The sequence below is a fragment of the Macaca fascicularis genome, chromosome 1 (genome assembly GCF_037993035.2).
Source record: "Macaca fascicularis isolate 582-1 chromosome 1, T2T-MFA8v1.1".
NCBI classification, from domain to species: domain Eukaryota; kingdom Metazoa; phylum Chordata; class Mammalia; order Primates; family Cercopithecidae; genus Macaca; species Macaca fascicularis.
Genome location: NC_088375.1, coordinates 31,457,818 through 31,481,748, shown reverse-complemented (window position 1 = coordinate 31,481,748; position 23,931 = coordinate 31,457,818). Strand labels below are relative to the sequence as shown.

The 23,931-nt window shown below is 41.7% G+C and overlaps 1 protein-coding gene, 1 long non-coding RNA gene and 10 other non-coding genes across 27 annotated transcripts; 11 read left to right on the top strand and 1 right to left on the bottom strand.

The window, feature by feature from the left end:
* Nucleotides 1-555: 555 nt before the first annotated feature.
* On the bottom strand, nt 556-19,089 carry ZBTB37 (zinc finger and BTB domain containing 37). 5 transcript variants are annotated; one of them, XM_005540031.5, is made up of 5 exons: nt 19,046-19,089; nt 18,331-18,526; nt 16,320-17,268; nt 14,179-14,278; nt 556-2,365 (listed from the first exon to the last, which is right to left on the bottom strand). In XM_005540031.5, exons 3-5 carry the CDS (start codon nt 17,240-17,242, stop codon nt 1,877-1,879), a joined length of 1,512 nt encoding a protein of 503 aa, XP_005540088.1. In that variant the 5' UTR covers nt 17,243-17,268; nt 18,331-18,526; nt 19,046-19,089; the 3' UTR covers nt 556-1,876. The 5 variants fall into 5 exon arrangements, with proteins under 5 accessions (XP_005540088.1, XP_015301174.1, XP_073871838.1 ...); XM_045392900.2 differs by lacking the exon at nt 556-2,365 and adding an exon at nt 11,866-11,963; XM_015445688.4 differs by lacking the exon at nt 18,331-18,526.
* Nucleotides 18,406-23,731, top strand: LOC102115157 (uncharacterized). Of its 12 annotated transcripts, XR_012424209.1 has the most exons (13): nt 18,406-18,519; nt 18,599-18,697; nt 20,378-20,430; nt 20,624-20,659; nt 20,848-20,887; nt 21,209-21,238; nt 21,528-21,565; nt 22,127-22,153; nt 22,343-22,396; nt 22,929-22,958; nt 23,125-23,147; nt 23,327-23,375; nt 23,556-23,731. It is a non-coding gene; the product is annotated as an uncharacterized lncRNA (long non-coding RNA). The 12 variants fall into 12 exon arrangements; XR_012424206.1 differs by lacking the exon at nt 23,125-23,147; XR_001488730.3 differs by lacking the exons at nt 18,406-18,519; nt 18,599-18,697 and adding an exon at nt 19,458-19,489.
* On the top strand, nt 19,702-19,781 carry LOC123571120 (small nucleolar RNA SNORD74). The gene has a single exon (XR_006695289.1). It is a non-coding gene; the product is annotated as a small nucleolar RNA SNORD74 (small nucleolar RNA).
* LOC123571177 (small nucleolar RNA SNORD75) lies at nt 20,482-20,541 on the top strand. Its single transcript, XR_006695352.1, has one exon. It is a non-coding gene; the product is annotated as a small nucleolar RNA SNORD75 (small nucleolar RNA).
* LOC123571071 (small nucleolar RNA SNORD24) lies at nt 20,703-20,784 on the top strand. Its single transcript, XR_006695243.1, has one exon. It is a non-coding gene; the product is annotated as a small nucleolar RNA SNORD24 (small nucleolar RNA).
* LOC123571166 (small nucleolar RNA SNORD77) lies at nt 21,047-21,114 on the top strand. The gene has a single exon (XR_006695337.1). It is a non-coding gene; the product is annotated as a small nucleolar RNA SNORD77 (small nucleolar RNA).
* Nucleotides 21,393-21,453, top strand: LOC123571121 (small nucleolar RNA SNORD44). Its single transcript, XR_006695290.1, has one exon. It is a non-coding gene; the product is annotated as a small nucleolar RNA SNORD44 (small nucleolar RNA).
* On the top strand, nt 21,708-21,773 carry LOC123571167 (small nucleolar RNA SNORD78). Its single transcript, XR_006695339.2, has one exon. It is a non-coding gene; the product is annotated as a small nucleolar RNA SNORD78 (small nucleolar RNA).
* Nucleotides 22,192-22,274, top strand: LOC123571080 (small nucleolar RNA SNORD79). Its single transcript, XR_006695250.1, has one exon. It is a non-coding gene; the product is annotated as a small nucleolar RNA SNORD79 (small nucleolar RNA).
* LOC123571122 (small nucleolar RNA snR60/Z15/Z230/Z193/J17) lies at nt 22,725-22,806 on the top strand. Its single transcript, XR_006695291.1, has one exon. It is a non-coding gene; the product is annotated as a small nucleolar RNA snR60/Z15/Z230/Z193/J17 (small nucleolar RNA).
* On the top strand, nt 23,186-23,262 carry LOC123571118 (small nucleolar RNA SNORD47). The gene has a single exon (XR_006695285.1). It is a non-coding gene; the product is annotated as a small nucleolar RNA SNORD47 (small nucleolar RNA).
* Nucleotides 23,410-23,486, top strand: LOC123571076 (small nucleolar RNA SNORD81). The gene has a single exon (XR_006695248.1). It is a non-coding gene; the product is annotated as a small nucleolar RNA SNORD81 (small nucleolar RNA).
* Nucleotides 23,732-23,931: the final 200 nt, after the last annotated feature.

The window sequence follows — 23,931 nt, the reverse complement described above, 5'->3', positions numbered from 1 at the left end:
ACCTTTCTCTTGTGAGAGGGTGCAACTTTATGCACATGTACAATTTTCAGATTGCTTAGGATCTACCCTTTGCATTCTAATTTCTTATCTCAAAGAAATTTCATTCTTTTCTACCCACCTTTTCACATACCACAAAGCAATCTCAGGAAAGGAGCACATGACTAACATTCTCACAAATGGTTCACCAGTACAGGTACAACCTGCCCCTCTCCCAAATCTCTTTTACAATCATCTATGCCTCTGCACTGAAACAATTTCTTAAACCATTACATACTTAAATACTTAAAAGAACCCCAACAACTAGTGCTCCATCAAGAGAAGCTAGGGATTTTTCAACTTGCACTGTAAGTTATAAGTATCTATTTGCCCACAACCCTTAATATTCCTCCTTCTCTCACTGCATGAAAAGACAGGGTATCTAAATCTCTACATGTTTGGTAAGTTCTTTCTCTCAGTGCTGGATCAAGAATCTTAGAAATACCCAGAACTACTAAAAGGGTCCCTTGAAGTTTTAAAAATCTTAGGAATGACTAAGTAACCAAACCTGATCAAAACTGATCCTTTGATCATTTATTGCAACATGATTCTGCATGATGTTTTCTGATAAGTGCCCTGTAGTATATTATTAAAAAGCAAAGCTCTTGGAGTCACCAGCTAGTTGCTGATGGTTGGTTTATGAATTACCAGGTTTGCAGACCCGAGACATAGGTTTAAGTGAGGTTCTTCTATATGCCTGAAAATATAAACTATTACATATGTATAAGGAAATGAAATTGTGGTTGCAGTAAGAACCATAGTGTTGAATTTCTTCAACCACAATACTGCAGAAAAAACATGTTTAAAACTTCATATAAAAGTTATCAAATATGACCTGTGGATTTAAAAATACAATCCAGGCTCATTTCACTGGAAAGTGACATTTCTGATGTACAATATTGCTGAATGTGAAAACAGGAGCCAAAGAGACTGGATGAAACTTTGGTAGTCAGCCTAACACATTAATTCACCTGAACGAGAGCCATTACCCAAGGATGTGTAGCACTATGGTTTACAAATACCAGTCAGGAAGTTGCAGTACGGCTCTGTGCTGTTTGATATTTGCAAAACATAAAAACACTTCCCTCCCTGCTCTTCTCTTCCTCAGCACAACACTCAAGCCCCCAAATGTAGCAGTACCTATTGCATACACTTTGCTGCTCATTTTACTTCCAGTTGCCAAGTGCTTCAGGTGATGCTGTCTACTAGAATACTGCTTCAAGATGGCTGATTATATGAAATAATCAGGCAAAGTATTAGATGCCTAGCCAGGGGAAAGATAAAGTCTAACCTTTCAAAATAAGAACCACCAGTATTCATTTGTTTTTTCTTGAAACACAAAAATGCATGTTATGGCAGGGAAGGAAGAGGAGAAATTTCTCCTTTTCATCACCATCATGACTACCTCCTTCTGTCTTGTGGCTGGCTGCTTCGGATGGTCAAGGCTCCTGCTGCATTTTTTAGATCTGGGCAATTATAGTCACCAAGATGATATAGACCAAAGTACAGTGTTCAAACATGACTGGTGGATAAATGACCACGTATCATCATTTTGTTAAAAAACCTTTTTTCTTATAAAGTTAACAAACCAAGGCTGTTGATCCCTGAATTAGAAAGTTGATTTGCTTGATTATTTTCCAAAGTGTGAGGTGGGCAATAAGAAGGGAAGAGCCTTTAGTGCTTTTGTGTATGTTGCTGATCCTCCAGTTTGGCAACATCTTGGGAGCGTCTTCTGGCCTAGTGATGTGGCATTTTGTGAATCTAAATATCAGCCCATGGCTCTGATGCTGGCTGCTTATGGCTCAAAGGGGAAGAGGGTCAGCCCCCTCCCCCGGATGTTTCAATCTGGCCCAGTGGTGGACACAGAGCCCTGAGCAGCTTCCCCAGGAGCAAGTGTCTCTTCCTGTGAAGGTGACTCTTCCTCGGCTTGTCCTCGAGATGTGACAGTTGTTTCCGGGGAGATGCTGTGAGGCCCCTCCAGAGGTATACAGCCAGGGTGGTTTTTGCGAAAGTGCTGATTCAAGATGGCCTGGAAGGGGAAACTTTTGCCACAAACATGACAGTGAAAGGGCTTGTTGCCTGTGTGCTTGCGGATATGATACTCCAGCTGATCTTTCCGGGTATACTTCTTGCCACACATGCGGCAGACGAAAGGTGTGATCCCCATGTGTAGGCGCATGTGGCGGTCCAGGCTTCCCTTCTGGTTGAAAGATTTGGCGCAATAGATGCAGGTGAGACGAGGGTTGTACCGGAACCACCGCTCAGATACTTCCTGCTCTCGGAGATACTCCACATAGCCACTTACTCCCATCATTGCTGATTCTTCTACCTGTACCAGGTAAGGAAAATAACCAAGAAAGAACAAATATTATTAAGCATACATATTAAAAGCAATCAAATCTATTTTTACTTGTTACTAAGATATATGTATATTTTCAGTGGAGAACTAAACAGAAAATTATTACCAAAAAGTAAAGATATTACCATAATAATTTTTTAAAAATTGAGAATACTCTATTCCATTACTATAAAAGAACAACACAGTGAAGTTAATGTCTGGCTAACAAACTGGATGCTTATTAAACCCCTGCTGAATGTACTACTTTATAGTAATCTGAGGAGAAACTGAGCCCACTTACACCACACCCTGGATCCTAATCTTACAATTATATTCCAGACAATCAAGTACTTAGGCAGTGCTGGTCTAAAAGAACTATGTTTTTGTTTTGTTTTGAGACAAGGTCTCTCACTCAGGCTGGAGTGCAGTGGTGTGATCACGGCTCACTATAGCCTAGACCTCCCCAGGCTGAGATGATACTCCCATCTCAGTCTCCTGAGTAGCTGGGACCACAGGCACGCACCACCACTCCGAGATAATTTTTGTACTTTTTGCAGAGATGGGGCTTTGCCATGTTGCCCAGGTTGGTTCTGAATTCCTGGACTCAAGCAATCTACCCACCTCAGTCTCCCAAAGTGCCGAGATTACAGGTGTAAGCCATGACGCCCAGCCAGAACTATCTAGGATGATGAAAATGCTCTATAACCTACCCCATTCATTACAGTAGCCACTAGCCACCTGTGGCTATTGAGTATTTGTAATATGGCTAATACAACTGAGTAACTTTTACAATTTTAAGTGCTTTCAATTAATTACAATTTACATTTAAATAGCCACATGTGACAAGTGGCTAACGGCTACCATTTACTATATCAGATAGTACAGAATATATAATGGCAACATATTATAAATTATGACGTTCTCATTAATACCACATTTTAATCTAGCAGTAGGTAGCTTTATAAAAATGTATACAATTTGTAAGTGACAGTATTCCTTTTTATGTAAAATATTTCAGTATCATATGAACATATTATTTTCACTCTGAAGACTACTGAAAGTTTAACTGACTTTAGAGTAAACTGTTTGAGGGCATGGGTGTCTTTTATCTGAAAACTGGGAGGCAGTATGAACATATTCCTTTCAATAAATTACTTAAAAATCTTGGATTTAAGGCCAGGTGTGGTGGCTCATGCCTATAATCCCAGCACTTTGGGAGGCTGAGGTGGGAGAATAACCTGAGCCTAGGAGTTTGAGACCAGCCTGGGCAATATAGCAAGACCCCATCTGTACAAAAAATAAAAATAAAAAAATTAGCTGGGTGTGATGGTGCGCACCTGTAGTCCCAGATCCTTGGGAAGGCTGAGGTGTGAGCATCACTTGAGCCTGGGAAGTCATGGCTGCAGTGAGCTGTAATCATGCCACTGCACTCCAGGCTGGGTGACAAAGCGAGACCCCATCTCAAAAAAACAAACAAAAAAATCTTTGGCTTTAGAAATGCTTTTTGTTCAAAATTCTATATTTTAAAAAATCAATTGGAAATTGTTTTTTTACCCTGACTTAATAATGACTGACTTCTGAAGTCATTATATTAGGGGGATAAAAACCTTTTAAAATATGTAGGAGGGAATTACACGTTTAACAAAAGATCAAGTCCCGGAGAGAAGAAAATGTCAAAGTTGACTCTGGAGTAACTGGAGCAAGATTCATCTAGTTAGCAATTAATTTTGTTGCCTGTGCTTTTCCCCCTAAGATAGACACTATAGAAGATCTTTTGCTCTTTTAATTTCTAAAGATGTTTTGTCCCCTCCTATGCTGACGGTGCTATTCAGCATTTCCAATACAGGCAGTTCTCAACAGGTTTGGGAGGCAGTATGTAAAGTCAAGTGCTGAATACTAAGACTGAGGTTTTAAGACTATTTTATTTGTTTTATATCAATATTTCTTTCTGCTTCATTTCCCTGGATAATAAAAACTGAATTCAAATAAAGAATGAGGAATCTTCCCACTAAAGGTCTTGGGTGACCAAGGGCAAAACATCTAAGGCTGTCTTCTCATCCATAAGGTACAAAGGTTATCATATGATTTGCCAGCTTTAGAGGATTCTCATGAGAAATGAACATGATAACAGTATCCTTTTTTTTTTTTTTGAGACGGAGTCTCGCTCTGCCGCCCAGGCTGGAGTGCAGTGGCCGGATCTCAGCTCACTGCAAGCTCCGCCTCCTGGGTTTACGCCATTCTCCTGCCTCAGCCTCCCAGCCTCCCGAGTAGCTGGGACTACAGGCACCCGCCACGTTGCCCGGCTAGTTTTTTGTATTTTTTAGTAGAGACGGGGTTTCACCATGTTAGCCAGGATGGTCTCGATCTCCTGACCTCGTGATCCGCCTGTCTCGGCCTCCCAAAGTGCTGGGATTACAGGCTTGAGCCACCGCGCCCGGCCAAACAGTACTCTTTTTTCTAAACACAATGGTAACTTTTAGGACCTTCAATGGTCCTAAAATATTATGCAATGAATGCATAATATTACATAGCAATTAAGGATGCTGGAACCTGTGTTCAAATGTGAGTTCCATTTGTTGTGTGACTTGGAGCAAGTTAGTTAACACTTCTATTCCTCAGTTTCCTCACCTGTAAAGTGAATATAGTAACAGAATTTCCCTCACTAGTTGCTCTGAGCATTGAATGAGTTAATACACTAAAGTGCTGAATAAATGTTAGCTATTATTAAACATTACAAACTCATATTATTTATAACCTTGAGGGTAAAAATACCCTAAGAAATCCCCCCAACTCTGAAAGGATTGCCTATTTAATAAGTGGAGCTGAGAAAACTGGCTAGCCATATGTAGAAAGCTGAAACTGGATCCCTTCCTTACACCTTATACAAAAATTAATTCAAGATGGATTAAAGACTTAAATATTAGACCTAAAACCATAAAAATCCTAGAAGAAAACCTAGGTAATACCATTCAGGACATAGGCATGGGCAAGGACTTCATGACCAAAACACCAAAAGCAATGGCAACAAAAGCCAAAATAGACAAATGGGATCTAATTAAACTAAAGAGCTTCTGCACAGCAAAAGAAACTACCATCAGAGTAAACAGGCAACCTATAGAATGGGAAAAATTTTTACAATTTACCCATCTGACAAAGGGCTAATATCCAGAACCTACAAAGAACTTAAACAAATTTACAAGAAAAAATCAAACAACCCCATCAAAAAGTGGATGAAGGATATGAACAGACACTTCTCAAAAGAAGACATTTATGCAGCCAAAAGACACATGAAAAAAATGCTCATCATCACTGGTCATCAGAGAAATGCAAATCAAAACCACAATGAGATACCATCTCACACTAGTTAGAATGGCAATTATTAAAAAGTCAGGAACAACAGGTGCTGGAGAGGATGTGGAGAAATAGGAACACTTTTACACTGTTGGTGGGACTGCAAACTAGTTCAACCATTGTGGAAAACAGTGTGGCGATTCCTCAAGGATCTATAACTAGAAATACCATTTGACCCAGCCATTCCATTATTGGGTATATATCCAAAGGATTATAAATCATGCTGCTATAAAAACACATGCACACGTATGTTTACTGCAGCACTATTCATAATAGCAAAGACTTGGAACCAACCCAAATGTCCATCAATGATAGACTGGATTAAGAAAATGTGGCACACATACACCATGGAATACTATGCAGCCATAAAAAATGATGAGTTCACGTCTGTTGTAGAGACATAGATGAAGCTGAAAACCATCATTCTGACCAAACTATCACAAAGACAGAAAACCAAACACCGCGTGTTCTCACTCATAGGTGGGAATTGAACAATGAGAACACTTGGACACAGGGTGGGGAACATCACACACCGGGGCCTGTCGTGGGGTGGGGGGATGGGCGAGGGATAGCATTAGGAGATATACCTAATGTAAATGACGAGTTAACGGGTGCAGCACACCAACATGGCACATGTATACATATGCAACAAACCTGTACGTTGTACATATGTACCCTAGAACTTAAAGTATAATTAAAAAAAAAAAAAGAAAAAAAAGAAAAAATATCTCCCCAACTCTAAGGAAGGTAATGTTGTATCAGTATTGTCCACATGCAGAAAGTAAATGCATTTTAGTAATCAGTGATAAACTGTAAGCACAAACATCACATATTATGACCAGCCTCATCCAAAAAATTATTACAGTGAAGTTCCAATAGAAGAATGAACACCACAAAATGTAGATTGGGTCCTTGTTAAAGGCAGCAATATACTTTTTGTAGTTTTATTGTTTTAAATTTTAAAAAGAAGCAAAGGCAAAAGTCGCTTCCTCCTGGTTCTCTCTGTTGCCAAGAGGTGGATTATTTCATTCCTCTCACTTGGCAATTACCTATTCGATTGTAAACTCTGCCGTAAGCACAGGGACATTCTGCACTGCCAAATATCTAGGAATTTGATCAGTGCCTGGCTCAATAGCTATTTCTTAATGAATTATTCCATATAATTTATATGAAACCTCCATATACACGGAAGGTTTCCAAATTTTCTAAAACAAACATCAGTCTAGATTGCTTACATGGACTTCAAAGCCTTCTACCATTCTAATTTTCAGTTACTAACCACATACCCAAAGTTAACTGAAGGGCCTTAAAAAGTCATCTGATTTGGTGTATTAGTATTTTTGAAGGATCTCCAAAATTAAGGATTTTACAAGTAACTAAATAACTCCCTATTTAGTAGGTGCCTATTTATTGGGCAACTACTAAGTAAACTTAGTTACTTAGGATTACTTAGAGATAGCCCGGCACGGTGGCTCAAGCCTGTAATCCCAGCACTTTGGGAGGCCGAGACGGGCGGATCACGAGGTCAGGAGATCGAGACCATCCTGGCTAACATGGTGAAACCCCGTCTCCACTAAAAAATACAAAACACTAGCCGGGCGAGGTGGCGGGCGCCTGTAGTCCCAGCTACTGGGGAGGCTGAGGCAGGAGAATGGCGTAAACCCGGGAGGCGGAGCTTGCAGTGAGCTGAGATCCAGCCACTGCACTCCAGCCTGGGCGACACAGCGAGACTCCGTCTCAAAAAAAAAAAAAAAAAAAAGAATTACTTAGAGATAAAACTCCTATTAATTAGGCACCTAAGAAGATAATGTCAGAGATACAAAGAAGGTAAGAAAACATGGTCTCTCAAATGCAATAAAACGCACTTGGGTTGTGTGTGTCTGATCCCGTGTTCTTGTTTCCCCTAAATGCTTTCCCCTACACCCCGTTAGTCATTGTATTTGTCTGGGCTTTGGAGGACTTCACTGAGTTGGTCATTGCTAAGTGGCCTAGTTTGTGTAAATATAATGTGCTGGTCTTTCTTCATGTTCTTTTTTGAGACAGTCTCGCTTTGTCGCCCAGGCTGGAGTACAGTGGCATGATCTCAGCTCACTGCAACCTCTGCCTCCCAGGTTCAAGTGATTCTCCTGCTGCAGCCTCCCGAGTAGCTGAGATTACAGGTGCCCACCACCATGCCCGGCTAATGTTTTACTTTTAGTAGAGATGGGGTTTCACCATGTTTGCCAGGTTGGTCTCGAACTCCTGACCTCAGGTGATCCACTGACCTGGGCCTCCCAAAGTGCTGGGATTACAAGTGTGAGCCACCTCACCCAGCCGATAGTTGGAAATTATTTCTCCATGTTCTTTTGGGGTCTACAAACTTCTTCTTGTATTGAGAGAAAAACTGGCAAAGCATCTTTGACAGAAGCTTCTGTACCTGGTAAAAAATCTGAAACATTAGACTGGGGAGCTCTCTTCTTAAAAGTGGGGATCTTGAACCATCCTTTCTCTTGTGTTCTCCTTTCCCTATTACCTATTGGGCCAGATCTTCTGTCCTAAAAACTTGTCCCCTACCCTTCTCCCTCTATTCCATTGACCCCCAAAAGAAAACCTACACACCCATGCATATACATATTTAATTTTTAGGGCATCTCCACAACTCTGAAATGATTTATGCAAAAATCCTGAAGAAGCTAGGAACTTTCCATCCCTTGTTTGCAATCTCCTGAGTCAAGACCACTTTTCTTGATGTGATTCATGCTAAACCTTTAAGACACTGTGGATTTTGGATGCATTAAACCTACTTAATCTTTAATCCTAAAGTACAGAGAAGCAATGGGGGGCTTTTCATGTAGAAAGTGGGGTCAGGAAGCCAAGAAAGAGAAAAAGTGCTGAATTTTTTTTTTGAGATGAAGTTTTGTTCTTCCTGCCCAGGCTGGAGGGCAATGGCATGATCTTGGCTCACAGAAACCTCCGCCTCCCAGGTTCAAGCGATTCTCCTGTCTCAGCTCCCAAGTATCCGGGATTACAGGCACCTGCCACCATGCCTGGCTAATGTTTTTGTACTTTTACTAGAGAAGGGGTTTCACCATGTTGGCCAGGCTGGTCTTGAACTCCTGATGTCAAGCAATCAGCCCGTCTCAGCCTCCCAAAGTGTTGGGATTACAGTTGTGAGCCACTGCACCTGGCCTAAATGGTGAATTTATATCCAAGTAACTCAAGAACTTTTATACAGGCGCAAGAAATTTATGTCAAAGTGGCCACAAGATTGCTTAATAGGAGATGAACAAATGTAACTTCATGTTTACCACTAGAAACTAAAGCTTTATGTGAAATCTTGAATTTATGAGACGGAGGGAAGGTAGGAAAGTCTGTACCTGTCTGTTCTTTTCCTGGTCCCTTCCCCTCATTCCTGCACTGCAGGAGATAGAGCCTCTTTGGGCATTGGTGACCCCATCACTGGGGTGTGTTTATTTGATGGTTGATTTTGCTGTACTGGGTACTTCCTTGCCCATTTTCTAATCATTCTGTAACACATGCTGACTCTTTCCCCTTCCCTTCTCCTTTCCCTGGGAAAATACAATGAATAAACACTTATTGGTACTAAAACTGTCAAAAGACAAAAACAAAAAGAGGAAAGAAAATGTGGTCTCTGCTCTCAAGGAGATTTCAGTTTAATAGGAAACACAAAACTAATGCAAATAAAAAAGGAACAATATATATGAATCTAGAGAATCAGGAAAAATTGTACTGTACCATGCTATAATAGTATCATAAAAAGGAAAAATCAAAGAGGACTGGAGCAGTTAGGACAGATAAAACTAGGAGTTGGGCCTTGGCCGAACCCAGACACCTGAAAACAATGAGGCATTCAGAATTTAGATGCAGAGAGGGAAATAAGTTTAATGTGGTTCTGACACAGGGAGAGTCTGGTTGTTTGAGACAGTGAATGCTGATGAGCAGTGGGAAAAGTTGGGTTAAAAAGACTGTAAGTCACTTGGAAAATTAGACCAAGTATATTAACCTTCATGTCACAGAAAAAGTTACAGAATGTTTTTAAGTGAAGGACTAACTTTATTAGTGTGTTCCAGTTTAATCAACCCCATAATCAGGAAGTTCTTCAAGTCTATCAATATTCATTCTTACTGTAAGTCCTTGCCCTGTTTTAGTTCCCTGTAGTAGCGGAAAAAAACGGGTGAGTAGACTTACCATATTAAACTTTCATATCCATTAAGGCATATATATCACCCTTAATATCATCTCCACCTAATCTTACTTATCTCCTATTTCATTATAGCCGGTCTGTACCTTTTGCTTCAAGAAGGTAAATATTCTTACAGAATTCTAATTCTTACCCCTATTCTATCTATAAATGGAATAAATTAGCCCTTCCTAACTTATTTAAAAACTGCATTTAAAATATCCTTGAGGCTGGACGTGGTGGCTCACATCTGTGAGGACTGCACCTTGGTCTTCTAAGTGCTGGGATTACAGGTGTGAGTCACCATTGGAACTCAGGAATTTGAGATCAGCCTGGGCAATACAGTGAAACCCTGTGTCTATAAAAAACAAAAAAATTAACTGGGTGTGGTGGCACATGCCTGTGGTCCCCACTACTCAGGAGCTGAGGTGAGAGAACTGTTTGAGCCAGGGAGGGCAAGGCTGCAGTGAGCCATGATCGTACCACTGCACTCCAGCCTGGGGGACAAAGCAAGATCCCGTCTCCAAAAAAAAAAAAAAGAAAGAAAATCTTGGCCAGGCGCAGTGGCTCACGCCTGTAATCCCAGCACTTTGGGAGGCCGAGGCAGGCGGATCACAAGGTCAGGAGATCGAGACCACGGTGAAACCCCGTCTCTACTAAAAATACAAAAAATTAGCCGGGCGCGGTTGTGGGCGCCTGTAGTCCCAGCTACTTGGGAGGCTGAGGCAGGAGAATGGCGTGAACCCGGGAGGCGGAGCTTGCAGTGAGCCGAGATCGTGCCACTGCACTCCAGCCTGGGCTGGGTGACAGAGCGAGACTCCGTCTCAAAAAAAAAAAAAAAAAAAAAAAAAAAAAAAGAAATAAAATCTTGATAACACTTTCCTTAAGTGGACACTGATTCCATTGCCTTTTAAGCAATCCTAGTCCCACAACACTGTCATCACTGAAGTTTATACTGTATAGTCTTACATTTTTTTGTGTGTATTTGTTAGTCTGTCTTATGCCCCCATTGAGTTGTAATGTCTGTCTCATTACTGAATTTACAGTTATGTACCACATAACATCATTCTGGTCAATGATGGACCACATATGTAACTGTGCTTCCATAAGACTATAATGCAATATTTTTACACTATCGTTTCTATGTTTAGATACACAAATATTTTACTATGACTTTATAACTGCCTACAGAATTCAGTACAGTAACATGCTATACAGGTTTGTAGCCTAAGAGGCACAGGATATATCATATAACCTAGGTGTGTAGTAGGTTATACCATCTAGATTTGTGTAAGTAAACTCTATGTTTGCACAATGACAAAATGGTCTAGCATTTCTCAGAACATACTGTCAATTAGTGACACATGTCTGTATCTGCATAACAGCCTCCTCTGCATTGTTATCATACCATATTTGAGAGACGAGGAGAAAAAGGGCCCTAATAATATGAGTGAAATTACTTTTCCTCCAAGCTCCTAATATTTTATCTAACATCTTATCAAAACTAAAAAACACAGTTTGTAACAATGTCTTACTGCTATTACTACACCATGCACACAATAAATATTCAGTGGTTTAGGCTGGGCGTGGTGGCTCATGACTGTAATCTCAGCACTTTGGGAGGCCGAGGCAGTTGGATTACCTGAGGTCAGGAGTTCGAGACCAACCTGACCAATATGGTGAAACCCCGTCTCTACTAAAAATACAAAAATTAGCTGGGTGTGGTGGCATGCGCCTGTAGTCCCAGCTGCTTGGGAAACGGACACAAGAGAATTGCTTGAACCAGGGAGGTGGAGGTTGCAGTAAGCCAAGATTATGCCACTGCACTCCAGCCTGGGGGACACAGCGAGACTCTGTCTAAAAAAAAAAAAAAAAAAAAAAAATCAGTGGTTTAGTTAAAAATTAGACAAGATACTATCAGTGTAATGCAGAGGCTAAAAACATGAGCTATGTAGTCTTAATTCAACAGTGTTTATTTTTTAAAGACAAAAATGTTCACAATTTATTGTCTTCTACTTTGTGAGTTCACGAGCTTTAAAAAAAATCATTCAATCAGACCTGTGAGAAAAAAAACAAAAATATCAACCAACTACTCATACTAGCTGCTAAGGAGAGTTGTAAAGAAAATATTCATCATTCTTATCCTTTCTAGAATGTGCTAGTCTAACAAAATATTCAGGAAGAAAATAAATGACAAGATACAGCACATGAAATAGCAAACACAAATAAAAATGTGTAAGCAAGTGGGCACAGTGGCTCACGCCTGTAATCCCAGCAAACTGGGAGGCTGAGGCGGGCAGATTGCTTGAGTCCACGAGTTTGAGACCAGCCTGGACAAACTGGTGAAATGCCATTTCCACTAAAAATACAAAAAAAAAAATTAGCGGGGCATGGTAGTGTGCACCTGTAGTTCCAGCTACTCAGAAGGCTGAGGTGGAGAATCACCTGAACCTAGGAGGTTGAGGCTCAAGTGAGCTAAGATTGTACCAGTGCAATGCAGCCTGGCCAACCAGAGTGAGACCCTGTCTCAAAATAGAAAAAAAAAAAAAAAAAAGCATAAGCAATAAGCAATTTGTTTACAAATATATAATGCAGGCTGGGCGCAATGGCTCACATCTGTAATCCCAGCACTTTGGGAGGCCGAGGCGGGCAGATGGCAAGGTCAGGCATTCAAAACCAGCCTGGCCCACATGGTGAAACCCTGTCTCTACTAAAAATACAAAAATTAGCTAGGTGTGGTGGCGGGCGCCTGTAATCCCAGCTACTCAGGAGGCTGAGGCAGGAGAATCGTTTGAACCCAGGAGGCAGAGGTTGCAGTGAGCCGAGATCGCACCACTGCACTCCAGCCTGGGTGACAGAGTGAGACTCTGTCTCAAAAAAAAAAAAAGAATATATATACACACACATAAATAAAATGCTATAAATTAGTAACTTGGCAAATGTGTGTGTGTGTACTACACATAGTATATGTAGTGTGTGTATACTATAGTATACATAGTGTGTGTATACTACATATACATAGTACACATGCACGTGCACACACACACACACGTATAAAATCAGACTTTCCATTCCAGGTCCTAAATTACCTGCAAATTACCTGCATGTAGTTTTCTGGGGTTATTTTTTATTATTATCAGTTGTACAGTGTGGTTATTATAATCAGGAAAGGGTTCCACAATCTTATTTTTTTATACTTCCCAAACTCTGCTGACACCAAAAGTGTATTTTCCTGCACGCCCGTAAGCAAGAAAAAAAAAATAATCAAATACAGTATTCCACTTTGCATTTTTTACATAACAAGTCAGGCTGTCTACTAATAACAAAAGTTCTATTTCTTTCTTTGTTATCCTTATGCTATAAATTTGTATTTCTTGCTTTATTGCACTGATTAGGACTACAAATAAAAAGCTGGGTAGAAGTAGTGGTAGCAGACATTCTGTCTCATTCCCAATCACACAAGGGAAGCTTTCAATAACTTACTATTAAAATATTTTCTCTAGATTTTTTAGACAGATACTTTCAATCAGATTAGGAAAGTTCCCTTGTATTTCTTTTTTTTTTTTTTGCCACGGAGTTTCGCTCTTGCTGCCTAGGCTGGAGTGCAGTGGCGCGATCTTGGGTCACAGCAACCTCCGCCTCCTGGGTTCAAGCTATTCTCCTGCCTCAGCCTCCGGAGTAGCTGGGATTACAGGCGTGCGCCACCACGCTCGGCTAATTTTCTATTTTTAGTAGAGATGGAGTTTCTCCATGTTGGTCAGGCTGGTCTCGAACTCCAGACCTCAGGTGATCCGCCTGCCTTGGCCTCCCAAAGTGCTGGGATTACAGGCGTGAGCCACCGTGCCTGGCCAGTTCCCTTGTATTTCTTGTTTGCTAGGAGTTTTAGCCAATTGCTCTTTTCTGAATTGCTCTTTTCTGTATCTATCAAAATTGCCATATGTAATTTATCACTTTTTCCTTATTAATGAAACAGATTACAATGATTAATTTTAAAATGTTAAACCAGCTATCACTGTTAATTTGTTAATGTTCTTTTCAAGATATTTGCATCTACGCTTGGGAGAAATACCAGTCTGCAATTTTCCTTTCTGGTGATGTCTCTGTATAATTTTAATATTAAACTTCTGCTACCCTCAGGGAAAAAAAAAATACAGTATTTCTTTAACAGGGCCACTGTTACCTCTCCTACATCTTTCCTTTTTCATTATTTTCTATTCATACACAGTAGCAATTCCTTCAACACCACAGCAATTCTAAATCCACAACTCCATACCTGGGAGCTGGGTTGCTTAGGCTCATCCATTCTCCCAGGAGACTCACTTCTGGCTCTGTGTCTCTCTGTCAAGGGAACAACACTGCCGGAGGGGCTAAATCTGTTGGAAGAGGAACATAAAGGGGACTAATAGAAAAGCAGCATCAAAGAACCTGAAAAATGGTGATGTCGCCCCTCTTTATTCTATGGCTAAAGAAGGGGGAACAAACCATGCAACAAATAACTGAGAAATACTTTCATGGAGTTAATACATAATCTGATTTGAAATAATAGGTTAGCCCTAGTAAATTTAATGAACACAAAATGACATAACAGACCATATGAGCTGGTGAAGCTAAAGCTAAATATAAGCTTTCTTCCTTAAATAAATACTGGGAGACCATAAAGGAATAAATTAAAACAGGGCCTATAATTTTGTTTCTTCTATGTAATTGCCAGGTTTTTGGCTGTTTCTTCTCCAAGGTCCCATAATAACCTGTATTTTAGACTACTGATACTACAGATCATGGAGATTAAAAAATCTTTGCATTTAAAGTTGATATTACTTTTTTTTTTTTTTGGAGACAGAGTCTCGCTCTGTTGCCCAGGCTGGAGTACAGTGGCGCAATCTCAGCTAACTGCAACCTCCACCTCCTGGGTTCAAGCGATTCTCCTGCCTCAGCTGCCCAAATAGCTGAGATTACAGGCGTGTGGCCACCACGCTCAGCTAATTTTTGTATTTTTAGTAGAGATGGAGTTTCACCATGTTGGCCAGGATGGTCTCGAACTCCTGGCCTCAAGTAATCCACCCGCCTCAGCCTCCCAAAGTGCTGGGATCACAGGTGTGAGCCACCACACCTGGTTCTGATATTACTTCTGATAGTTTTGTTTTTTTAATTTTTTTTATTTCCGTAAGTTATCAGGGAACAGGTGGTATCTCGTTACATAAGTGAGTTCTTCCGTGATTTGTGAGATTTTGGTGCACCCATCACCCAAGAACTTCTGATACAGTTCTAACATAGGAGGACAAGTTCTATGCTCAAGATTATTTTAATAAGGACACAGGAAGACAATACTCAAATCAAGATCACCTGAGGCCAGGCACAGTGGCAGGAGAATCACCTGAACCCTGGAGGTGGAGGCTGCAGTGAGCCGAGATCACACTACTGCACTCCAACCTGGGCAACAGAGTGAGACTTCGTCTCAAAAATAACATAACATAACATAACATAACATAACATAACATAACATAAGATAAAAAGACCACCTGAAATGGATACAGTATACACTAACTGAATCTCTGTGATATATTTGTTTCTCAAGACCAAACCAAAATAACAGTTCTTTAGTTTTCTCTGCTCATACAGTCAATTTAAATTTATTTTTAAGAGACAAAAAGAACAAATATTACCAATCTAAATTAGTAATATTTCTTTCTTTCAATTGAGACTTTCTCTTAGTTGACTGAAACTCATGGTGTTTCTACCAAAAAGAAATGTTCTAATAAATACAACATATTAAAAGAGAAAAGTGAGGTGAAAAAAGGGAGATTGTCAGGCCTGTGGTAGCAGCAGTCATCCATGAAAGACAACAGGGAAGATACCATCACATAACAAGGGAAAAAAAGAGATGAGAAACATCAGTAATGCTTTTCTTCAGAATTACTATTTTACTAATTTGAAAAGAACAATTACTGCTGGTACCATACTTCCTCTAATTTGGTAGTTGGGGGCAAAGAAAAGGAAGCAGTGCCACAAAGGAAAGTGAGGCTTCCGGAGGCCACCTACCTGTGTGATAACACACCAAGGAAGGGCAATGCTGCCAGGCTCCCAGCTGATGACCGGCTCCCTGCCTGGAATCCCGAGGAAGCCCTGGCAATTACTGATCCTATCCTAGTGTGGCTGCAGATGCTATTATGATTCATGGAAGTGTCTAACTTTACCACAGTTCTCACAACACTGTGAATACTTCAGGAATGGAGCTTCCTGCTTTAAAAAAACAAGAATGCAAGTCTTTTGGCACACCTCCAGTTTCCCCAACATCAACTTATTTTGACCAAGAAAATCAGGTAAGGAAAATGCTCTCTGTACTACACAGGACCTATTTTAGTGATGTCTACACAATAGCCATTACATGGGAAAACAAAACCAAACCAAACCTACCTGTCAACTTCACTGCTTGTTGGCCGAGCCACCTTGGCTCCTGAAGATCCTAAAGTGTAATTTTCCTGTCCTACAGAACCATGGCCTGTGGTATCAATTACCATGGCTGTTACTTCCTCTGCACTACTCCCATCTTCTCCAGAAGGCTGATTCTCAGGCCCAAGCCACTCCTCCAGATTTTCAGTTTTGATGTGTACTGCTCCAAGAACTCTAACTTCATCATCACTCCGACCCCCACGGTCTGCCACTCCTGTCTCCACATACCACTGTCCTGCTCGGTTGATCCGAAGAATGGGCTCCCGGCTCTCTACATCAGAACTTGGTTCAATGATCTGAGGGCTGGTGGACTCCTCAGGAGGACTTAGCTCTCTGATATCCAGCACAGCACTAACCTGACCTCGCCGGTTTCCCTTTGGGGTATTATGTCGTGGGCTAAGGGAGCGGTTGAGATTTGGTGTAACCCTGTGAGACTCTGGAGGTCTCTCTTGATGCTTTGTCCTTGTTTGACTTAATTCTGCTTCAACCTCAGATACATTAATTTTGAAATGAATGCCCTCCAGGATCTGTGTACATTTGTCTATAATATGCTGCATCTGCAGAAAACTGGCAGCTGTTAGGTAGCTGATGATATCTGCCAGTTGCAGGCATATCCGCCCTGTGTAACAGAAAGAAAGGAGCTGTTCAAAAACAGTAGGGTTCTTGATGACTGAAATGGAGACTGTACTCATCTCATTCAAGGACATGTGATCCCGGAAATAGGGGGAGCTGGCAGCCAGCACCACTTTGTGAGCCCGAAAAGCTTGTCCTTGCACATTGACCACAATATCACAGAGACGGCCCTGCATGCGCAACTGGTTTAGATGGCTCAAGACAGAGTTGCTGAAGTCAGGAATCTCCAATTGTATGTTCCCACCTTTCTCCATGATCGTGCCTGAGGGTACATTCAACCCTGCTGAAAAAAACCATATTCTCATTAATAATTACAATTTTACTTCCGGGACGTTTTCAATTTCAAAAGTATTTAAACATAGTTATCTGGTAAAATTTCAAAATTTTCAGGTAAAAGAAATACCTTCCTTATGTTTAGATGTGGAAACAGAACTACCAACAGGTTTTTAGTTTAAGTTTCACAGGATTATACAGTTAAAACTAAAAAGTGATCTGCAGACTCCTAAAAATTCATGTTATGACCATGCTTTCCTTACTAATAAGGTATATAACATCAAAATAAAGTTCAACAGAAGGTAGTGGGAAGGACTAAGTGTTAACTATAAGGTACTTGCAGACTGAACATAAAATCTCATAACTTTACAACTTTTCTCTGGAGGAGGAAAGCTTTCTGAATAAATGCAATTCTACAGAGATGGCTTGATATCCCTCTTAGTATTCTACTACCTGCTGCAAGAATTACTATTTTATAGAGGGACTAATATTACACATGAATGTAGGCTAATATTTATAAGCTTAAGAGTCAGAGCCCGCCACAAAAAGACTTTGGTTATAGGGCTGTGAGGCAAACTCTAGGTTAGAAAAAATCCCACAGTTGTGCCAGGATTCAACCACGATGCAGAGAATGTGAAGTTCAGTTGTCAAAATTAGCAAAGCTGGGTATCTGCCAAAATCGAAGTTGGCAATTTCAAGGTGGTGGTGATACTTCCATCTTGAAACTTAGTTCTCCAGATCCGATGAAAAAATACAGCATTTACCAAGTATGCCCAACATTTTTCCATTATTTTTTAAGAATGGTTGAAACACTAAACCTGAAGCTGTATACAAGAGAGCTGAAAGTACAGTTTCAACTACTGAAAGTAGTTTGTATAAATCCGAACAGGAAGACATTTACTTGAGCCCAATGTGCATCCACTTATCTATATATTACATAGTTACGCCACACCTGAAACTTCAGGAACTTATTCTGCCAAGTTCACAGTACTGCCCCGCATTAACACCACACTTATTAAATAGGGAAGTGTATACACTGTTTTCAACAATCAACTTTAGCCAATCTGACCTTTTTCCAAAGCGTTATTGTTTGTTTTGAAACTTTTAATCCAATAAGAGCCTCTGTCGATGCCATCATGAATTCAGATGTGTTTATTTTGGAGCCTACACCAGCGCCTTTTTTGTTTGCTCTTTCCGGCAATTCCCCAGTGAGGAAGCCCCTGGAGTAAAGTCTTTCGCTACCGTCGGCACTGGAGGGGTGAGAGCTGTAAGAGGGAGAATTGGGAACGGCATGGGGTTGGCCACTCCAGCACTTGAGCAGTTTTCTTCTGCGTTAGGAAGCATGAGGAGAGGGGAACTAACTAAAGGGTAAAATGTCACTGAGGAACTTTGGAGAAGAGGGGGACAAGACGTCGGGCGGGGGAGCCAGCGCTCAGGTGAGAACTAAGAAGGGGGCGGCGCCCGGGGACCGGCTCCAGGCGGCGGCGGGCGGGGAGCCGCCGCGAGGTGGGTGTGCGTATCTGGGTGTGTCCCGTCTGCGGTGGGGGAGGGGGCCACCCATCCCGGGGTCCTGAGGGAGGGGCCCCGCGAGGGGGCGGGTCCGGCAAATCAGCCCGGCCGGGGGCCAAGGGGGTGGAAGGTCGCCCGGTGCCTGGAGGCGGGATGAAGGAAAGTAGCTGAGCGCCCCAGGAGCGCGCTGCGGCGGAGGGCGGGCGAGGTGACCCCGGTGCAGGGAAGTGGCACTGGGGTGTGGGGCCCGAGTCCAGTCAAGGAGCAGCACCTACCTCCGGGGGTGGAAATGGGCCGGAATGGGCCGGAACACCGTCCCGGAAGTGAAACCCCCCACCCCCTCCCACGGAGCGGGCGACGTGCCGGAAGGAAATCACTCAGCCTTACACCGCCCCCCTTCCCCCACCCCCAGAGCTTTCCTTGCCTGGCGCCCCCTCCCCTCTCTGCTCTTCCTCCTCAGTCGGGAGGAGGACGGGAGCACGGCGTCACGTGGGCGTCATGTCTCCGCCCAAAATGGCGAGGAAGGGCGGGGAAAAGGGGCGGGTTTAGGGGGCGGGAAGAAGGTGGTGCTGGAGGAGGGAAAGATTGAGGGGGGTTAGGGGGAGGAGCCGAAGCGGACGCCGCCGGGAGCGTGCGTCGTGACGTCATCACAAGAACTCTTATATCCGGGAGCCCAGGCACCATATTGTCTTTTCGAGGTGGGAGCCGACTGTTGTGAGGTATGTTTTATCTTTGCGAATGTTGCGGGTTTTGGGGCCCTCCATCCTTTGTCAACTAAGGTCACCCTGAACTGACTGGGCCTTCTAAGCCAGTCGTGCGCCTTTGCAGGGCGTACAAGTTGAGGATGGTGGGGGATTGCACGTTTGGTGCATCCGTGACCTAAGCTGCGACTATGTTGTTCGGGTAGAACTGCGGAGAAGCCTCGGCTCTCGTGCCCTGCCTGTGATGAAGCCTGTGTTGGTAGGGACATCTGAGAGTAATGATGAATGCCAACCGCTCTGATGGTGGCACATGCCGAGTCACCCTAGTAAGCTATTAAGGGCCGTGACCCGAGCCTCCATCAGCCGCCCGCCCTCAGGAAAGGCTGGCGGTGGGAGTCCACGTGCTTCTCTAAGTGCCTGCATTCCGCGCTGCCACCAATATTTCCATTAGTGTTTCTTTTTCCTTTTTTTTTTTTTTTTTGAGACCGAGCCTCATTCTGTCACCCAGGCGGGAATGCAGTGGCGCCATCTCGGTTCATAGCAACCTCGGCGTCCTAGTTCAAGTAGTTCTGCCCCAGCCTCCCAAGTAACTGGGACTACAGGCGCGCGCCCCCAGGCTAGGCTTTTATATTTCTAGTAGGTCTCATCATGTTGGCCAGACTGGTCTTGAACTCCTGACTTGGAGTGATCCACCAGCCGTGGTCTCCCAAAGTGCTGGAATTACTAGGCGTGAGCCACTGCGCCTGGCCGTTAGTGGTTCTTAACTGCGGGGGCAGTGCTCCTTTGTAACATTAAGTGTATTCTATACCTGTCGCTAGATAATGATATGTTACCTGCATCATTGATTTAAAAACGACATAAAGAAGCGTGGAACAATGAATGAAAATCTGTACCCGATCTCTTTAGGTATGGTGCTGGGTGTAGATGCAATGTGGCTCTCGATAGCACCTTATGGACAGGTAAGAATCGGGGAAAGTACGGTGGGAGAATGAAATCTAAGAGATGGTTTTAGCCTGTGATGCTTTAAGAGTAGTGGACAGAAGGGATTTCTGAAATTCTATTCTGAGGCTTTAATATTAACAGTATTGATATTTAGCGTGACTGCAGTAAGGTTCATTCTCACTGTTCTGCTTGCATCTTTTTGTTTTCTAGTTGTGTCCCAAAGGAGGGATGACAATAGCTACTGAAGTAAGTTGAAAATTCCTTCAAAAAGATTTAAAGTCACTGGATGTGCCACAATGATGACAGTTTATTTGCTACTCTTGACTGCTAGAATGATGAGGAGCTTAACCACCATTATCTTAACTGAGGCACCCAAAATGGTGATTTGGGGAACATAGAGAGTACACCTAAGTTCACATGAAGTTTCTTCCCAGGTCCTAAAGAGCAAGCCTAACTCAAGCCATTGGCATACAGGTGAGAAACCTCTATATTGTACTTCTCACTTTTTGAGGGATTAGAAAATAGCCAAATGAATGATTTTATATATATTAGTGTTTTTCTCACCACTTTTCAAATGAGAGTTTTGCTCTCATATTGATACTAAATTTAATACTGAGGAAAACGTGAAACCAGATACTATGATGGTTGCATAGTTCAGCAGATTGAATCATGAAGAAATGTACTGTGTGTCTGATGTGTCTGGGGTGGTTGCGGTTTGCTGTTACTAGTTAAGCAGTGTACCACCAATCTACCATTAAAATATTCTTTACTGACAATTTTGTATTAAAATTACAGGCATTAGACAGAAAATTAGAAGTTGAAATGGTAAGTAAAATTATATCCAAGTAAACAGGTAACTGGGCAAACTGCCTACGGCACAAATGGCTTTTTAGAGTTACCTCCTACCAGTGCTAAATGCATTAAATAAATGGCGGGTTCTTGTCCTGTTAATGATTAATAAGAAAGTTTGTAAATGCAGCCTAGATGATGATAAGCAAATACTGACTGAACATGAAGGTCTTAATTAGCTCTAACTGATTAAAGGCATTTGTTAGTTTTGGCAGGTGGGGGGAAACTCATCTGTGGCTATTCTAAGACCACTCTTAATTTTTAGGTGGAGTGCAACTTGTCTGGACCAGCTTTATTTTTCTGGTAAGTATTAATGAAAATGCTGATAGTGATATGCTTACTGCTGAGCTAATGGTTTAAGGCTTGGCTGATGAATACTGACTGTTTTCCTTGAACATGTTTGGAACAGTGTGTATTTTCCTTGAGCATGTTTGGAACGGGGTTTGTGTAATGATGTTGATCAAATGTCTGACCTGAAACGAGCGTGTAGACAGAAGGTAACACTGAAGAACCCTGTGACAGACAACTTTGAAAAGAGTTTAATGATGTTTAGCATTTTAATAGAAGGCCTCATTTGTATTCCACCTCCCGGTAACATTTTTATCTGTGGATGGCTTGCTTGGGTAAGGACATGAAGATAGTTCCTCTAGCTTGTTTGTTTCTGAAATGTGGTCTTACTAATTGATGACTGTTACACAGAGTCGTTTTGTTAGAAAATTTTGAAAAGTAGGCAGTATGAAAGTACTGTATTAAAGCAGTTATTTAAAAGCATTAGATAAGATATTTGAAAGTAAATATTTGAATATTGTTTACTTTGAAAAGTAAATGATACTCAGTGTAGGAAATGGTGTGAAACTTTTTCAGGTGCCGATGTTTGGAGACCTTTTAAAGGTATGTTTTATTGATGTTAACATGTTTATTGAGTGAGCTACTGTTAGTGATGATTTTAAAATTAAAGCAGATGGGAATCTCTCTGAAAGAAAATGGAGATTAATCTTAAACTGAAACAGTAGTTGGGAAATCTTTTAGAAATCCACCTATTACTTCTACCTGTTGGTAAAGGAGATTAAATTTCTGCAGGTATGGAGAGTCGACTTGACTACACCGTGTGGAGCAAGTTTTAAAGAAGCAAAGGTACAGCAGTCCCAAGTTGTTGTTTTTTTTTTTTTTAATTGAGGCCAGAGTCTAGCTCTTGCCGGGAATGGAGTGCAGTGGCACTATCAGCTCACTGCAACCTCTGCCTCCCGGGTTCTAGGGATTCTCCTGCCTCATCCTCCTGAGTAGCTGGGATTACAGCCATGTGCCACCACGCCTGGCTAATTTTTGTACCGCCATGTTGTTCAGGCTGGTCTCCAACTCTTGACCTCAAGTGATCTGTGCGCATTGACCTCCCAAAGTGCTGGGATTACAGGCGTGAGCCACCGGGTCCCACCTCAAGTCTGGTTTTTAAAGTGTTGTAAAGCCGATACAATGATGATAACATAGTTCAGCAGACTAACGCTGATGAGCAATATTAAGTCTTTCGCTCCTATCTGATGTATCTGGCTGTAACATTCTAGTTTATGCCCTGAAAAGGGGAATATAGTCATTCTACAGTGTTTGGAGATTTTGGGTTACCCTTAATTGTATGCAAGTTGTCTTACTGTGTATTGTCCCTTAATTTCAGGACTCAGAATTCATGCTTGAAGAAATGCAGGTTAGTTTAAACTTTTAAGGAAATTTTTAAGGTGGCAAAAGGTTTTAGTGGCATATACACCTTAATCTGTAGATGGGAGTGATTAGCTGTTTGAAAGTTGAAATGTGACTGAAAAGGAAATTGAGTAGGGAAATTTTAAATGGGATTATTTTTCATCTTCAAACAGGCAGACCTGTTATCCTAAACTAGGTGAGTCAGCTTTTGGTACATGTGATAATTTTCAATGTAACCAATGATGTAATGATTCTGCCAAATGAAATATAATGATATCACTATAAAACCGTTCCATTTTGATTCTGAGGTTACTCTACTAACAAGCATCACACGTTTGTTTTTTGCCGTGATTAATATGTTGTCTTTGCTTTCAGGGTTTTTAATGACCACAGCAAGCAAGCATGTAGCTTTACCGCTTGAAAGGTGAGGATTGGAAATATTGGGACTATTATAATTGCAGAATACATGATGATCTCAGTCCAGCTTGAACTCTCTCACTGATTACCTGATGACAATAAAAGATCTGATATTCTGCATTCCCATGTAGCATTTTAATTGAAGTCTGGAAATGTGGCTAAAAGTCTGTCTTATTTTTTGAGACAGGGTCTTGCCTCATCCAAGCTGGAGTGCAGTGGCCCTTTGAGGCTTACTACAGCCTCAGACTTCTGGGCTCAAGTGATCCTCAGCCTCCCAATGGTCTTTGTAGACAGCCTGATGGAGTCTCATGGCACAAGAAGATTAAAACAGTGTCTCCAATTTTAATAAATTTTTGCAATCCATTTGGAGTGTATAGTATTTACTTTAAAAAGCACAGTGCTTTTCATCTGTTCATTCGTTGTAAGCATAAATCACATTCAAAGGCTATTATAACTCCATGGCATTTAACACTGCAGCCAGTTAAAATTTTATGGGTGTGGGGAAAAGAGATCAGACTGTTACTGTGTCTATGTAGAAAGAAGTGGACAGAGACTCCATTTTG

Coding starts and splice junctions, on each gene's coding strand:
- ZBTB37 (XM_005540031.5), bottom strand. CDS start 17,242: ATGGAGAAAGGTGGGAACATACAATTGGAGATTCCTGACTTCAGCAAC. Junction 14,279..16,319: donor ACAAGCAGTGAAGTTGACAG/GTAGGTTTGGTT, acceptor CTCTTCCAACAG/ATTTAGCCCCTCCGGCAGTG. Junction 2,366..14,178: donor CTAAGCAACCCAGCTCCCAG/GTATGGAGTTGT, acceptor TACCTGGTACAG/GTAGAAGAATCAGCAATGAT.